The sequence below is a fragment of the Cebus imitator genome, unplaced genomic scaffold (genome assembly GCF_001604975.1).
Source record: "Cebus imitator isolate Cc_AM_T3 unplaced genomic scaffold, Cebus_imitator-1.0 Scaffold33, whole genome shotgun sequence".
NCBI lineage: Eukaryota > Metazoa > Chordata > Mammalia > Primates > Cebidae > Cebus > Cebus imitator.
In genome coordinates this window covers 4,218,077-4,235,564 of record NW_016107348.1, presented here as the reverse complement: position 1 = coordinate 4,235,564, position 17,488 = coordinate 4,218,077, and the positions used below count along the sequence as shown (strand labels likewise).

Genomic DNA, 17,488 nt, shown 5'->3' with positions numbered 1-17,488 from the left:
AAGGCTCCCACTATGTGGGAGGGGATTCCAGAGAGCTGGAAATCCCTAATTTTTGTATTTTTAGTAGAGACAGGTTTCACCATCTTGGCCAGGCTTATCTTGAACTCCTGACCTCGTGATCCACCTGCCTCAGCCTCCCAAAGTGCTGTGATTACAGGCGTGAGCCACTGTGTCTGGCCCCTGTTGACATTCTTAAAATGAACTGTTTTGGAAGTAATATAGAACCAGATTTTTCAGCCCCTTCCCAGTTTGCCAAAATTTATCACAAAAATGAAATTGGGCTTGTCTGATAAATTTGAAAAAGCAATATTGCATAACTTCTAAAGGATAAAAGGCTTTTATCTGTCCAAATTTTTTGTCTCAACCAACTCAAAGGTGGTGGCCTTCTGGGTTGATTGCTAATTCTCTGTAATTATGTACAAGACCCTTTAAATTTGTTTTGCTGGTTTTTCTCTTCTGAATAATTAGATGAGGCAATCAGCACATCTTTCATATTATAAGGAGACTTAAAAAAACAACAACACTACACCACGTTGTAATTTCTGCAAGTGACAATAGCGGTAAATTCCAATCTATAACTTTAATGGCTGCTAATGAGGTGCTTGTTTTAAATCCCTCTAAGCTAGGCTGTCTCCTCCCACAGAGAACCTTTAAAACAGGATGAATCCCCTTGAATTCTAAATCCTTTTGCTTTGGGGGCTGAAATCTGGTTCCTTAACCTTTTGAATCACCAACGTTTGCTTTGAAAGTTGACACTTTCTATTTAAATGGCAAGAGAGTTGGGAAATAAACCTCAGCATTACAGAGCTGAGCGTATTGATTTCAATTATCGCCTTGAATCCATGCCTTGACTCTTTTTAATGTGTGGGTTTCTTCTCTTAATTAGAAAGAGCCAGGGATTACCTGCACAAAACTGGAAGGTTTATTGTGATCGGCGGGATTGTCTCCCCTGTCCACGACTCCTATGGAAAACAGGTGGGTTCCTTCCTGTGCCCTCTCCTCCTTCAAGCTCCTTCTCCGTGGCCTGATGGCTCCCGGCAGAAAAACTGCCCCACTGCTGTCTCTGCTAAGATTCCTGGAAACACAAAATGCCCAGGTTCATGCGCCCATCCTGCTTCCCATCTTAGCTGAAGCAGCGCTGGAAGGACCAGCTGTTCATGACCATAGACCCACTCACAGACGGGTCAGGACTCACTGACAGAGAAGCAGGAACAGCCACTGGGTGTGGCTTGGTATGGTGGATGCCAGGTTGGCAGCTGGTTATGGGTTGAGCTGCACTGGGCAAGTCTTTTCAGGATTTTAGGAGAAAACGACCTATGCCTCTTATAATGTGATTTAAAATTCATTTCCTTGCCCAGCCCTCTGTGCCATATGCCCCGGCAAATCTAGGAGCTCTACCAGACATTCCCCCTTTCTCCCACAGATGCACCTTGGTGGGCTCTGGGGAAACACCTAACCAGCCAGACTGAGCCATAAGACAAGGCCACATTTGCTGATTTAAGTCTCGTCTCTGCAGGGCACACAGGTGCTGCTTCACAAATGGAGGCTCACCTATCGACCCCGTTGGGGTGGTATACACCACACGCCTTTTGTGCATTTCCTTTCCCCACCACCATGCCAGGCCTGCCTGTGTGGCAAACGCACAAGTAAAGGGGTCACATCCCTCATTCCCTCTCACCACTAAAAAATGGCTGCACTTTAACAATGGGTGGGATTGGGCTGGCATCCCAAGGACATTGTGGGGAATGGAGGGAGTCTCCTAACGATTGCTCTGTTACTTCCCAGGGCCTCGTGTCAAGCCGGCACCGTCTCATCATGTGTCAGCTGGCTGTCCAGAATTCCGACTGGATCAGGTAGGAGCGGCCTGAAAATGCCAGAGGCAGGTGCCCCTGAGACTCACTGGGAGTGGGGTGGGAAAAAGAAGAGTTCCAGTGACAATTTGGATCCTGAAAGGATGGGGAGGCAGGGGCAAGATATTAGCCTTGTGGAGGCAATAAGTAGACCTCCAGGGATATCCCAACCTATGACTTGATTTTTGAACCAAACTACGAGGCCCGTGAAAGTAAAAAAAGAGCTTGGCGCGGTGGCTCACACCTGTAATCCCAGCACTTTGGGAGGCTGAGGCGGGTGGATCACAAGATAAGGAGCCAGCTTGGCCAATATGGTGAAACCCCATCTCTACTAAAAATACAAAAAGTAGCCGGGCATGGTGGCGGGTACCCGTAGTCCCAGCTACCCAGGAGGCTGAGGCAGGAGAATTGCTTGAACTTAGGGGGCAGAGGTTGCAGTGAGCCGAGATTGTGCCATTGCCTTCCAGCCTGGGTGACAGAGTGAGATTTCATCTCAAAAAAAGAAAGTAAAGAAGGAGCTTTAATGTTTCATCTGCTTTGGCATCTCTGAGTCCTGGCGTGATTCTTGGAGCTTCTAGAAGTATCACTGGGTTTTGGGTGAGGCATGACCAGAAAATCAGAAATGCCTCTCACTTTCATTCCCGCTAACTTCCATGAACCCTCACTACCTTTCAGGGAATGTTCTCTGGCCTTGGCAATTTCCCATTCCCGAACTCAGGCTCCCTAAGGGCCCTACACTGGCCCCAGGAGAGAGGTGCAGGTGGCCCTTAATGGCAGCCACACGAAATCACACCTGGTGGGTGGCTTTCCTGCTCACTGCCTTTCTGGCCAGACGTGCTAAGAAGGCACCTCCACCCCCCTCTGCTGAGCTTGCAGTGTAATTAAAGCAAGCTTCCACTAATTATGCTAATGATGCTCCCCAAAGTTCCTACCGTTATAATTTGCATGAGAAGATGATGTTTTAAAAAAATAATGGCATGCCATTTGTGCTGTAATTTCCGGCTATGGAAAAATAAGCAGCACCTAGAGGTTTCCATGAAAGAGGGGAGGTGGTGGGCTGCTGACTTCAGAATGAGGGATGCAGAGAGTTCGCCCGGGAAGAGTGGGGTGGGCGGGAATGAGAGCCGTGAAGGGAAGCGACAATAACAATTCAGCAGTGATCCTTGCCATTTGTGCGCAGTGATTTGTGTGAGAAGCACATGCCCTTTATATACTTTCACATCCCCTTAAAGACAAAGCTTAGGGAGAGAGACAGCTGCTTTTTCTCAGGTAAGAAAGACCCGGAGCAATCAAAGGGCTTGAGCAATGATACATTCATACATCCATAGGCAAGAAAGGATTAGAAACGAGGCCTCTTAACGTTGTAACTGTTGATCTTCTGGAGATGCTGGGATCCGGTGAGGAAATCACAGGGCAGGAGACTGTTACTGTTTGGCTGTATTTAGAAGATTCCAGAATAATTCTCTCATTCATTCAACAACTGTCTACTGAGTGCCTGCCACCTTCCCTGGGCTGCTCTGGAAAAATTAGAATCCTGGGAATTGAGATCGCTAGGGAGTCTAAGAGCTGCCTCTAGATGTGGGGGTTGGCTGGCGTAGGGTGCCTAACACTGGGAGCCCATTCAGCCAGATGAAGTGTTTGCCCATCCCTGGCACAGGGCCTGGTTAGGGATCTAGGGGCCGACAGGCTCCAGGCAAATGGCAAGCTGACTCTCTAAGGGTTTTCAGCTAGTGGGATCTCATCTCTGGGCACTTTAGGTATGTGTATGTGGTGGGGTGGTGGGATAGGGTGGTGGGGTTAAGGGGATGCACAACTGCTAAGAAGATGTTTGGGAAGGCTGTGCATGGGGGCTCATGCCTGTAATCCCAGCATTTTGGGAGGCTGAGGTGGGTGGATCACCTGAGGTCAGGAGTTTGAGACCAGCCTGGCCAACGTGGTGAAACCCCTTCTCTACTAAAAACACAAAAATTAGCTGGACATGGTGGCATGTGCCTGTAATTCCAGCTACTCAGGAGGCTGAAGTAGGAGAATCACTTGAACCCAGGAGGTGGAGGTTGCAGTGAGCTGAGATCACGCCACTGCACTTCAGCCTGGGCAACAGAGTGAGACTCTAAGAAAAGAAAAGAAAGAAAGAAAGAAAAAAAGTTTGAGAAATATCCCAGTTTAGCAGCTCATTATGTTGGCAATTAATCCCCAGTGCCCCAATGCTGCCTCAGTCTGGAGCTGAATCCCTGCTCACTTTACAAGCAGTATCCTGGAGAGATTGGCCATTACTGAGTCCGCACCCTCTCATCTGACAGCCATGCCTCACCTCCACATCCACAAGGCACCTCACTGCACAGGGAGACAGTCAGGGCTGATTCTTGAGGGCTTGCAGCCTGGCAAGGATAACCTTAGCCACCACTTGACAAAGGCCTGGCTCAGTTAATCCTTCTCACAATCCTCAAGGGTCCAAAGGAGGGTTTATTTTGTAGGTAACAATGAGAGGAAGACTCTGTACTGAGCATTGTGCATATAAAACGTACTGAGCCTTTCTAACAAAACCATAAGCTTGTATACTGTTGTCATTCCCATTTTACAGATGGGGAAGATGAGGCACTGGGAGATCACATAACTTTCCCAAAGCCACACGATTGCAAAGAGCTGAGGCTAGAATTAAACCCAAGCCGAAGGGCACCAGCATCTCTTCTCATAAGCCTATCCCATGCTCCTCTCATTTTACAGAGGAGGAAACTGAAGCTCAGAAAAGTGCTTCACACCCAGGTTTTATCTGATTCAAGATCTAAGTACATAGTATGGCCAGGTCTGCCAAGCTTCCTGAGCTATGATTTTTGGAAGGAAACAATAAGGAAAGAGTATGAGGGTTGGGCACGGCAGCTCTCACCTGAAATCCCAGCACTTTGGTATGCCAAGGTGGGTGGATCACCTGAAGTCAGGAGTTCAAGACCAGCCTGGCAACATGGTGAAACCCCATCCCTACGAAAAATACAAAAATTAGTTGGGCATGGCGGTGGGCGCCTACAATCCCAGCTACTCAGGAGGCTGAGGCAGGTGAATCATTTGAACCCAGAAGGCAGAGGTTGCAGTGAGCCAAGATTGTGCCATTGCACTTCAGCCCGGGGGACAAGAGGGAGACTTAAAAAAAAAAAAAAAAAAAAAAAAGGAGTATGAGAACAGAAACCAAGGGAAACTTCTCTCTGATGACGTTAGGGTGGACCCTTGGGAGTGCTACCAGGACACCTGGCAGACGACCTGCAGCGTGTTGGAACACCACCGGGACCTCATGAAGGTGAGTTGGGCTGAGGCTGGGGGTGTGTGGACCACCGGGGTGCAGGGGAGGGGCTAGACCCACAGAAGCCAGGCAGAGAGAGGAGAGGGTGCTGCTAGCCTACTGACCTGCTTTCAGCCTCTATTTCTCTGTTGCAAGAGACCAGCCTGTGAACGGAATGAAGGACAATGAATTAGGAACCCCAAGTAGCACCAGGGGCTGCTCCCTGTCGTCTACCCTCTCTCTTGACCTCCCATTTGGGGTGTTGCTGCTGGGTATGATGGTCAGCTTTCATCAGCTGGGAGCACGTTCAAGGTGGGATTAAAATCACAGCGACAGGACTTCAGAAATTGAGGGAGGAGGAGACTAGGCAATGAAAGGCAGGAGAAGAGAGGAGCACTTAGGGGAGATACAAGCAGCTGAGCCCCCTGCCTGCCTGCAGGGGCCCCACTGGCCCCCTTACTCCAGGACAGGCTGTGTGACTGAGGCACGTCACACCTGCCAGTCATTGCACCCCATTACCACTCATTCCTCCTCACAAGAGCCCCAGGGGTGGACAGTGTCTGATGCCTGATTTATTAGTGAGTAAAAGGAAGCGGAGAGGAGTCCACATACCTGAGGACACACAGTGAGTGTTTGGTAAGCACAAATAGGTGAGAGCTTCTGTATTCCCCACTGGGGCCTGGAGCCTGTGGCTGGGCTGTGGAGACCTTAGGGCTGGTTGCCAGGTTAGAATGGCTCCACACCAGCCAGCAGCACTGGCCAGAGTGTGCAGAAAGCACCCTTCCCAGATCAATGCCAACCCATCAACTCCACAGTGACAGGACGAAAAGCAATGCCACCGATGGCGAGAAGCCTGACCAAGACAGCAAACAGTAAATTCTGCTTGCCTCCATGGACTGCAGTGGAGCCCTCCCCAGCCCCAGATAGCAGTCCACATGGCACTGTCCTCCTGCAGGGAGAGCCCCTGCCCCATCTGTGTCCCTGCTGCCAGAGGGCCTGTCACCATCTTCTTCCTGGGGAGCAGCCCCTGACCACCCCACACTCCACCAGCTGCACAGCCAGGCTTTATCTGAACAGATATGGAGCTTCAGAGCTCTGTCCTGGGGAGCCAAGGGCAAGTGAGGTAGAGAGGACCAGCCGGCTAGTCTCCATCTGTTGTTTTCTGTCCCCTGGAATTGAAGAAAATTGATCTCCCTTCCCATTTGGCTTTCAGAATCCTTCTCACACATCCTGGCCCTCTGGTCCCCTTCAAAGGAGACTGACTCAAGGCCACACTGACTTGCTCCTCTGTGCTGGTCTCCACAATAGCAGTAATGAAAGACACCCCATCTCACTTTGTAAGAGTGTATCAGTCAGGATAGGCAAAGGTGTGCTGTGGTGACAAATATCCCTAAAAACTCAGTGACTTCACACAAGTCTATTTCTCACACTACATGTCATCTGGGGAGTCCCTGCAGAGCTGTGCTCTTTCTGGTCACATAGAAGCCTCAGGCTCCATGACAGAAGGGAGGAATGGGGACCCTGTAGGAATTCCTCAGTGACAGCCATACTGGCCAGAGAGCCTGGCTGTCATTTGCTGTCTAAATGCCAGGCTTCCTGAATGCTCCCTGTGTTACTCATGCCCAGGGTATGAGTCTGGGCCACAGAAGCTCCGCCAGGAGCCCCAGCTGTTGCAGTGATGGGCAGAGGCTGGCAGAGAATGTAGGTCATGGCTGGCCCCCTGCCTTGGAGTGAGAGCTTGGAGCTGCTTCCAAAGAATTCTCAGCCTTCAAACTGCTAGGAAGCATGAGGCCGGTGTCCCTGGCATGAAGAGCAGACATGCCACAGAGATAGATGCGTGACTTAACAGGTGACTCGGGGTGACTCTCCAATGTCAAGGCCTCTGAGAACACAGGAGCCCATAGGGGCTGATGAAGGCAGGATCAGGGAAAGCAGCCAGCCATTTTCTGCTTCTCTGAGATAGAATAAGTCCAATGGGACCCACAGGGCAGCAAGAGGAAGAAGCCCCTCAGCTAGCTACCAGACCAGTCAGGAAACGGGAATATGGTGTTTTCTTTTCTGGTGGTGAAATAATACTAAATGGAGGCGGACCACCCCTTCCGCCCCACCAGCCACAGCTGGGCAAAGAAGCCCACCAAGCAGGTGTCAAGATCCCATAGTGCCAGCCCCAGCTGGCTCCCAGATGTGGTTGGATGTGACCTTCTCCTATCAGGAGCCTTACCAAGGTGACAGGTTGCCCCACAAGACAAATGCCTCCCCTTCTGGGGCTCAGAGGACTTACACGCGGTTCTGCCCACAGGATGGCCTGTGGAAGAGGTGCCCAGAGCATCACCTCAGCCTTGGGCCTGGGGGTCCCCTGGCAGCAGAACCTGAATCCAGAAAGGGTGGCGTGCAGGAGTGGGTGGTGGGTACCCGAGCTGCTGGCTTTTGGGAACGAAGAAACCTTGAATAAGCAGCGGCCCTTGTGAAGCTGAACAGATCGGAAGTTGGTCCTTGTTTCTCTGTTGCCCAACAGCTACTCTCCCTGTCCCCTCGGACCAGCAGGGTCACTTCGGGGTCAGCTGTGAGGAATGCTGCCTTGTCAGCTCTGTGCTTTCTGCAGCACTGGTGAGGAGTAGCCGGCAGATAACTCAGAACAATGGATAATACACACAGAATTTCCGTTTGGCTGTGGCATGTGTATTCCCACTGAGCAGGCAAGAGAATGCTCAGAACCCACCCACCCCACTTCCTGCAGCACAAACGCACCCTGTGCTGCCTGGCACCGCTCTCCCTCTTGCTTGGCTGTGTTACTGACAGCTCTGGCCTGAAGAGGCCGCAGGTGGTGATCGTGCCTTGTGTTTGTATGACCTTTCCCAAGCTTACAGAGCCCTTTTGCAGACATGATCTCATTTGAGCCCCAAGAAGCAGTCAGGGAGGGCAGATATTCATGTTACACAGAAGGTTCCAGCATTGCCTGCTGCCGACGGAGCTCCTGCCATGTGTCAGGCACTCCATAGGCACTTTGCATATGCTTGCTAGTGTGATTCTACCACAGCTGAAAAAGGCAACCATATGATTAGACTCCTGAATCGAGGTTCAGGAGCGATGAAGTAACCAGCCAAGGTCGCGTAGCTAGAAGGAGGTAGAGCCCGAATTTGGACCCAGGACCCCTTATAATAAATACCACATCTCATGCTTTTTCCCATGGAGCTGCTCTGTCTCCTGCCAGCCGAGTGACTACGTGATGCAGCTGGGTCCGGAACCCATCCCCAGGGCTCTTCCTTGGCTCTGGGTGGCCTCCCCATGATAGACAAGCAGATGACCATTTGGAGATAACTTTGAAATGATTCTCAAAGTCACGTGGCTAACAACACTCTTCTCCCTCTCCCTAGAGGGTGACTGGCTGCATCCTCTCCAATGTCAACACACCTTCCATGACGCCTGTGATAGGACAGCCACAGAACGAGACCCCCCAACCCATTTACCAGAACAGCAACGTGACCAACAAGCCCACTGCAGGTAGGAAAACATTGATGTGTGGGTCTCAAACCTCAGAATCATGTGGAGGGCTTGTTAAAATAGTGATTGATGGGACCCACCCAGAACTTGATTCAGCGGGTCTGGGAAAGAGGACTTGTATTTTTAATAAGGTGCTGCGGATGCTGCTAGTCCAGGGACAATACTTCGAGAACCCTGAGTATCAAGCATCAGAGCAAACCAGTCACAATCAGAGAGAAGCGGGTGGTGGTGTGCACTCTTCTGCATTTAAATATAAACATAGAGCCCGGCCTGGTGGCTCATGCCTGTAATCCCAGCACTTTGGAAGGCTGAGGTGGGTGGGTGGCTTACGCCTAGGAGTTTGAGACCAGCCTGGGCAACATGACGAAATCCCACCTCTACCAAATAATAACAATAACAAAAATTAACTGGGCATGGTGGCTCACACCTGTAGTCCCAGATACTCAGAAGGCTGAGGTGGGAGGATCTCTGGAGTCCAGGAAGTAGAGGTCACAGGGAGTGGGGGATTGTGCCACTGCACTCCAGCCTGGGAGACAGAGTGAGACCCTGTCGCAAAAAATACACAAATTTTAGGCCAGGCGTGGCGGCTCATGCCTGTAATCCCAGCACTTTGGGAGGCCGAGGTGGGCAGATCACAAGGTCAGGAGATTGAGACTATCCTGGCCGACATCGTGAAATCCCGTCACTGCTAAAATTAAAAAAAAAAAAAAAAAAAAAATTAGCCAGGTGTGTGGTGTGTGCCTATAGTCCCAGCTACTCAAGAGGCTGAGACAGGAGAATCGCGTGAACCCAGGAGGTAGAGATTGCAGTGAGCTGAGATTGTACCACTGCTCCAGCCTGGGCGACAGAGCAAGACTCTGTCTCAAAAAAACAAAAAAACAAAAAAACCCATAAATTTTAAGAAATAATTGCCCTAACTGGGAATTAAATACACAAAATGGAACATTTTTCTCTGCCTCTTCTAGGGAGGTTGAGGATCTTGCCCAAGGTCACACAGTGAGGAAGAAGCAGGCCGTGAGTCACACCCAGGCAGTCTGCACCCAGAATCCCCACACTGTTAGCCACCAATAATCCAGTGACAGAGCACCAGCACATACCCCAAACCTAGGACTATATGCCCAAACGATGCTCGTGCTTTATCTGCGTTCTTATTTAATGCAGTAATACTGTGATACAGACATTATGTTCCCATTTCAAATAGAAAACAGATTCAGAGAAGAAAAGTGATTGGCCGATTTGTCACACAGCTCAAAAGCAGCAGAGCTGGAATTCATATTCAATACTGTCAGGCTCCAAGGTCCATGCTCTAAAATTTTCTTCCAAGCCAACTCCAAGAAACAGATTCTGATATTACTCTTCAAGCCTAGAGACCATAAGCTATTATATTATTGGTCTGTTATAAACAGGGTAATTCACAAAGAAGAGTCAGAATTTCACAGTTTGCATACAGCTCCATGTTGAGGGCTCAGAAAAATTTTCTGGATTAGAGCCTAGAGGGAGAATTGAAAACCAGAACCCTCTCAGCCAAATAAGATGTCTAATGATTCTAAAGACCATCTGCGTGGGAAGGAACGCCTTAGCCCAGCAGAAATGGTTCCAAGCATGTACTTTGCTGAGTCTCCTTGGATGTGGGTGTAACTGTCCAGAGGGAGGAGTAGCTAAGGATAGGCTTGGGACAAACCTGGGGAAGAAATGCTCATGATATAGAAAATGAAAGAAGGCAGTAGCCTATATGCCCTTTAATTAGAAAATCTGATCCAATTTACGTAGACATGCCAGCATAATACACATTTAAAACGTGAAAGAAAATAAATAATATACCAACAGGTTAGCAGTAGTTATCTCTTGGGTTGGAATTATGGGTGCTTTAAGTTTTCCTCTTTATATATTTCCCTCTTTTATGTTTTCTAAGTTTTCAACAATGAAATAAACATAACCAGAAAATGGCTTCCAGTCAAGGGCTCACAATGTGTGTGCCTCAGACTGTGAGTGAGAAGAAGGAACTTGTGCTGTCATATTTCTGTTCTCTCTCTCTACCTTCCTGCTGCCTCCTTCTCCCACCCCTGCCCTCTCCACGCACCCTGATGTTTACAGCGGCCCCAATGCCGGGCCGACATGAGTGCCAGTTGTGAGTGGTTCTCTCCCTCTGTCCCTGTCTGACTTGCTCTCTTCCATAGCCAAGATCTTGGGGAAGGTGGGAGAAAGCCTCAGCCGGATCTGCTGTGTCCGCCCGCCGGTGGAGCGTTTCACCTTCGTAGGTGAGGAACCAAGGACCTTGATTCCCAGTCCTGTCTCTTTTCTGTCTCTCCTCCCTTCATTCCTTCGGCAAAGAGCCTCAAGCATATTCCCCTCACCTCAAATCCCCGTGACTGTGTGTGTGCACACATGTGTGCACACTGTGTTCCCCCATACAGGTGTTGCACAGACATCGAAGGCTCAGTCTTTCCCATCTTCCTGTAGGCCCTTGCCACATTCCACCATGTGAAAAAGTTCTGCACCCCCAGTGTACTTGTTCTTTAAACCAGGGAGTCCCTAGAGTGAGCCGGCCACATCTTGTGACTCCAAAAGCCATCTCGCTAGGTTGTAAGGTTGTTGCTCTTGTGGCCAGCCTCCCTCCCAAGATCTTGGGGAAGAAACAGAAAGCACTCAGCATGAGTGTGCGTGTTCGTCACTGGCTCCCCAGCCAGGCTGCCTCATTCTGAAAGTCCCAGCCATGTGAAGTGCCGCTCCTGGAGCAGGAGAAGAGCTTCCTGTTCATTTTACGACTGACTGTGCTCCCCATTCAGTCTCCTTGGGTGTCACCTGTGCAGGGTGGCACATCACCCCCCTACTTGCCCTCACCCACCCCATCCCAATAACTCCTGCTGAGGCCCTCGGACAGATTGAGTGTTGGGGACCAGGAAGCCGGTTCCCTAACGCCCTTCCTTCCTTCTTTCCTCCTTAGATGAGAATGCCAATCTGGGCACGGTGATGCGGTATGAAGAGATCGGTGAGTGGGACTGTGAACGTGGGGAAATGGGACGTTTGGAGCCACTGCCTTCATGGCAGGAAACATGGGGAGCAGAGAGGCTTGAAAGCCTGGGGGGTGTTTTGCAGCAGGGTCTCCTCTCGGAAGAGGGATGGCTTCCAGGCTAAGATTGCATTCATAGTTAGCTCCCTTTAATATCTCCTAACTGGACTCCGGCCAGCTCCCAAGGGACAGGACTGGGGTGATTTTTCCTTCAGACCCTCCCCTCCCTTTTGTAAAAGACACGAAAGTTGAGCTTTGGTACCAGCTGGAGAGACCCTTCTTTTGAGCACATACACTGCACACAAATGAGGCAAAAGAGCCCCCGCCCCCCACCTTCTTCTCATTCAGTGCTTAAAGACGGTGAAGTAGAGAGGGGACTGAAAGCCGCCTCCACACCTCCTTCGCAGCCTTGGGCAGAGCTAAGGCACTCCACTGTCTGTGTGACGGCTGCCTGCCAAACCCAATACCAGAGCAGGCCAGGGCGGGCCTGAGCCAGTGGAGGGTGCTTACACAGCTGTCAGGGTGGGAAGGAGTTGATGACCCCTACAAGCAAGCTGAGAAGCAGACAGGAACACTGAAATCTTCCCAGGGTTTCAGAATGGGTAAGAGAGGCAAGTGGGAGACACATGTGTCTGAAGCTGGGGAAAGGACAGGGAGACATCAGAATAGAGCTGGGGCTGGCACAGGTACCAGGGGACAAGAAGGGTCAGTGACATCAGGAATGCCTGGAGCTCTAGGGTGAGGCAGCCTGGTGTCCACACCCTCAATCTTAAATATCCAGCTGAAAAGATCCTCCAACCATATGCTCCTGGTACTTTCCTGTCCAAGGTCTGGAAGTTAGGGCTCCCGCTGCGATCCTGAGAGACAGGGGTTGTCCTGAGCACCTGGTTCTTCCTGCAGACCCAGCAGATGCGATGTCATTTCAAGGGGCTTCTATGGGTCTTATCCTCTCATCTGAGGTGCAGTGGTGTCCCTCAATCAGCTCAGTTGGTTTCCTACAACCATTTGTAAAGTCTTCAGGATTTTTTTTCTTTTTTTCTTTTTAGATGGAGTTTTGCTCTTGTTGCCCAGGCTGGAGTGCAATGGCACAATCTCAGCCCACTGCAACTTCCACCTCCTGGGTTCGAGCGATTCTCCTGCCTCAGCCTCCTGAGTAACTGGGATTACAGGCATGCACCACCACGCCTGGCTAATTTTGTGTTTCTAGTAGAGACAGGGTTTCTCCATGTTGGTCTCCAACTCCTGACCTCAAGTGATCCACCTGCCTTAGCCTCCCAAAGTGCTGAGATTACAGGTGTGAGCCATGCACCTGGCCAGTTTTCAGGAATTGTGTGAACCAGTTTTAAATATAGCCATTAATAAAAATTAAGTTATATTATCTTAAAATTAAAAAATTAAAAACAAAAGGAATATTTAAAATCCCTCACTTCCTAATTATTTTACTATATTTTAATATATATATATATATATATATATATTTTTTTTTTTTTTTTTTTTTTTTTTTTTTTTTTTTTTTTTTTTTTTTTTTTTTTTTTTTTTTTTTTTNTTTTTTTTTTTTTTTTTTTTGAGACAGTCTTGCTCTGTCACCAGGCTGGAGTGCAGTGGCCCGATCTCGTCTCACTACAATTCTGCCTCCCAGGTTCAAGCAATTCTCCTGCCTCAGCCTCCCATGTAGCTGGGACTACAGGCGTGCAACACCGTGCCCAGCTAATTTTTGTATTTTTTAGTAGAGACGGGGTTTCACCATGTTGGCCAGGATGGTCTCGATCTCTTGACCTCATGATCAACCCGCCTCGGCCTCCCAAAGTGCTGGGATTACAGGCATAAGCCACCATACCTGGCCTATTTTAATATCCTTTACTGACCAGCATGTCAGTCTCTGAAGACCACAGGAAGGAGCACCCGCCTTCCTGGTTGGTCCCCAAAACAGGCAGGAGCATTTGGCTGTAGGTTCTGCAGCCCCAGAATGCCCATCAGGCAAGGATGGGAGTGAAGGTGCCGGGCTAGGCTGAAAGCTCCTGCACTCCACTTCCCTGCAGTTCCAGCCTGGCCAAGACCTGCCGCCTTCCCACGTAGTGAGCTCAGAGCAGCCTTAGGACTTCTCATTGTATTCCATGTGCATTTCTCTTTCCATTATGGCAAGCTTCAGCCGTAGCCTTGCTTGGCTTTCCAGCACCCAGGTGGGTAGATCAGGCTCTCCCCACCCTGACTCGAGGAGTCCCCTCCCAGAGAGGACACTGATGATCAGTGCTGCACAGAGCACTGCTGTGGTCACTTCCACTAGCTCACCGCTCCCTCTGGAGGGGCAGGGGTCTCTGCTTACTCTTCTTGCTCTGTAGCAGTTTGGAGTTATGGTGAGCCAGGCGCCAGGGATGGAAAATGCAGCTGGGGAGTAACCTCTCACCTCTGGCCTCCCCAGGCTCTGCCTGTCTCCCTCCACATCCCCTGTGCTCACTGAGAGGGAGGGTCCACCTGCATGTGACAGAGAAGGGACAGTGAGGGGTGAGAATGGAGAACACTTGGGTTCCGAGAAAGCAGAGCTCAGCAGCCACAGCTGTCAGATTGGATTCAGGTCCTGGCATTGTTCCAGGTGGTTGCTGGGTGCAGTGGAAACTGGGATGGGCTGCGGGGCCAGGGCTTCACATAGCCGGGATTCCTGGGAGAGGAGTGTGGACAGAGAGCTGCATTCCGGCTCGTGGCCCTGGATCAGGGTGACCTGGGGAAGGAGGCTGGCCCAGAGAAGCTGGAAGGGAGCTACTCTGCCTCCCGACTCTTCATTCCTGCGCTGTGTGAGGCCCTGGGGCTCACATGTTCCCCTCTTTGATATTTCCTTGCACACTAAATGAGGAAAAGCAGTTTTCTCCTAGCTCCATTAGCATCTGTTGACCCTATTTACATGCTTCTAAAGGCTAACTGCTCCTCCCGGGCTGCCCCAGGCCACAGGCTGGTGGGTTGGAAACTTGCCCTAGTCTCAGACACAAACTGGGAGAAGTCACTGCTGCCCTCCAGCGGCCACACGTGGGATCCCAAGCCTGGCTGGGACTGCTTGTCTGTGACTTAAATGTTCGCGCTGGTCCTGCAAGAAAAGGTGACAGAGATCCCACTCTGGAACTCTCTGCGCTTTGGCTTAAAAAAGAAAAGTGCTATTATATTTGGTTGGGATACTGCGACCCTGGCTTGGGAATAGGAAAGAGATTCGTTTTCATGGCTGTAAGCAGGGATTTTTAACCTTGGCACTAATTGACATTCGGGAACAGATAATTCTGTGTTGGGGGTGGGGGGCGCATTCCTGTGCATTGTAGGATGTCTAGCAGTGCTCCTAGCCTCTACCCACTAGATGCCAGTAGCATGCCGCCCTTCCTCTCCAGTCCTAACACCCAAAAGTGTCCAGATATTGCCAATGTCCCTTGGCAACTGCAAAATTGCCCTCAGCTGAGAACCACTGATACAGGGAAAGCTGAGGGCCAGCACATGCCTTACTGATGTGACCATCTAATACAGGACTGTCCAATCTTTTGGCTTCCCTGGGTGACACTGGAAGAAGAATTATCTTGGGCCACACATAAAATACACTAACACTGACAATAGCTGATGAGCTAAAAATAAAAATAAAAGCCAGGAGCAGTGGCTCACACCTGTAATCCCAGCATTTTGGGAGGCCAAGGTGGGTGGGTCACGTAGCAAGAGATCAAGACCATCCTGGCCAACACAGTGAAACCCCATCTCTACTAAAATACAAAAATTAGCTGAGTGTGGTGGCGCATGCCTGTAGTCCCAGCTACTTGGGAGGCTGAGGCAGGAGAACTGACTGAACCTGGGAGGTGGAGGTTGCAGTGAGCTGAGATCGGGCCACTGCACTCCAGCCTGGCTATAGAGCGAGATTCTGTCTCAAAAAAAAAAAAAAAAATCACCAAAATAACCTCATAATGTTTTAAGAAAAGTTTACAAGCCAGATATGGTGGCTCATACCTATAATCCCAGCACTTTGGGAGGCCATGGTGGGTGGATCACTTGAGGTCAGGAGTTTGAGACCAGCCTGGCCAGCTTGGTGAAACCCCGTCTCTACTAAAAGTACAAAAATTAGCCAGGTGTGGTGGTGCACGCCTATAATCCCAGTTACTCAGGAGGCTGAGGCAAGAGAATTGCTTAAACCTGGGAGGCAAAGGTTGCAGTGAGCCAAGATTACACCACTGCACTCTAGCCTGGGTGACAGAGCAAGACTCTGTCTCCAAAAATAAATAAATAAATAAGTTTACTAATTTATTTTAGGCTGCATTCAGAGCCACCCTGGACTGTATGTGGCCTACAAGCCACGGGTGGACAAGCTTGATCTAACTGGACTTTTAGGTAGCCAGAATTACAGAGACGTGCCCTTTCAACAGAAAACTGACCTAGAAGCCCAAGTGGCTTCCAGAAATAAGCCCAGCCTGGCTCCTGTCAGACATAGCAAGCGCACTTCCTCTCCACCGCTGGGGAGTTAGGTCAGAAGTCCCATGGCGCAACGCAGAGGCGCCACTGACTCAGGCCAACATTTTCCCCAGTGACCCCATGCTGCAAGAGCAGAGTCCCCGATAGGCAGCACAGCCATCCCAGATTGCCCTGAAGGCAGCCTGCAGGATGTCCAGTGACTCTGCCAGACCCTGGGGCTGTCAAGATAAAGCAAAACCCCTGCACACAAACAGATCATTAGACTAAGGTCTGATGGAGAGGAGAGGGGACAGGCTGCAGGAATATTTCATAGTCACCATCCCAGCCCTCAGTGGGGCTCCCTGAGGTGAGAGGGCTGCCGTGTCCCAGGGACCATGAGATGCTGGCATTGCCCACCCTTGGCCCAGCAGCCTCCCCCCTGCTTCAGGAGTCCCACCTAGAAACTCACTTCACAGCACGGGACTGCTTCCCACCTGAAAGTCCTCCTCAGGGTCTTAGGCAGGCAGGGCCGCCCGCAGCTTCTCTCATCTCTGGCCTTGGCCTCGGGCAGGCAGGGCCTGTGCTGGCAGCTGTCCGTGGAAAGCTGGTGGTGACCTCAGTGCAGGGCTGCCTTGCTGTTTCAGACGACACGCCCGCCAGCCTCGGCCTCTTGCTGGGAGGGCCGGGATGGCTGGAGCCTCGCTATGCTCCACCCTGAGCCACCTCCTGGGTGAGGACGCTGTTCCCCACTGCTCAGTTTATTAAGTGAGTCCACTTGCTGCCTGTTTTAAACAACAGTGGGCCTCATTGGGATAATTCTGCGTGGGCTTAATGAGGGAAGAAAAACCACGGACAAGCAGGAAGTGCGTCTGGGTGCCGGGAAAAGTACGGGCACCGTGAGGGGCCTCAGCCTTGCTCTCAAGCCCTTTGCTGGGGACAGTGGCCATGTGACACATTTGATATACTCAGCTACCTCCAGGTACACTCCATGTCCCCTCACACCCCCTACCATGTCAGGGAGACAAACTCCAGACAATGCACAGTAGCAGAGAATCCAAACTCCGTTGACGTTCGAGCTTGACAGAGAGCAAGCAAGAGGACCTCAGACCTTAGACAAGGCGCGCCGCTGGCTCAGCTGCCGTTACAATAACGAACCGTCCTGGCTTAGCCCTGAAAGATCCCTGTCCTGGGAAAGCCAGAGCCCTTGGTCACCCTCTATGACCTTCTCTTCTTGCATGAGTAATTCCTCCCGCAGGGGATGAGGGTGCTGTGGAAATGAGCCTGAGGGAAAGGGGAACAGGGGTTTCTGCACTGCACACGCCCTGGGGCAGGGTCAGCTGGGAGAACCTGGCCCCACAGCCCCAAAGGTGCAAGAGTTATGTATGCACTAGGGGAAGAAGGCTGAGAGTCTAATGCTACCCAGGCCTCCACTTACTCCCTTTGCAAACT

General features: G+C 50.6%; 1 protein-coding gene across 1 annotated transcript in view; it reads left to right on the top strand.

The window, feature by feature from the left end:
- NMNAT2 (nicotinamide nucleotide adenylyltransferase 2) overlaps positions 1-17,488 on the top strand; it is a 173,482-nt gene that overhangs the window by 125,539 nt on the left and 30,455 nt on the right. The window contains exons 2-7 of the mRNA XM_017524509.2: positions 887-975; positions 1,786-1,853; positions 5,061-5,139; positions 8,496-8,622; positions 10,800-10,880; positions 11,567-11,611. Of these exons, the coding sequence (XP_017379998.1) occupies positions 887-975; positions 1,786-1,853; positions 5,061-5,139; positions 8,496-8,622; positions 10,800-10,880; positions 11,567-11,611 (489 nt within the window). The remainder of the gene's footprint in view (positions 1-886; positions 976-1,785; positions 1,854-5,060; positions 5,140-8,495; positions 8,623-10,799; positions 10,881-11,566; positions 11,612-17,488) is intronic.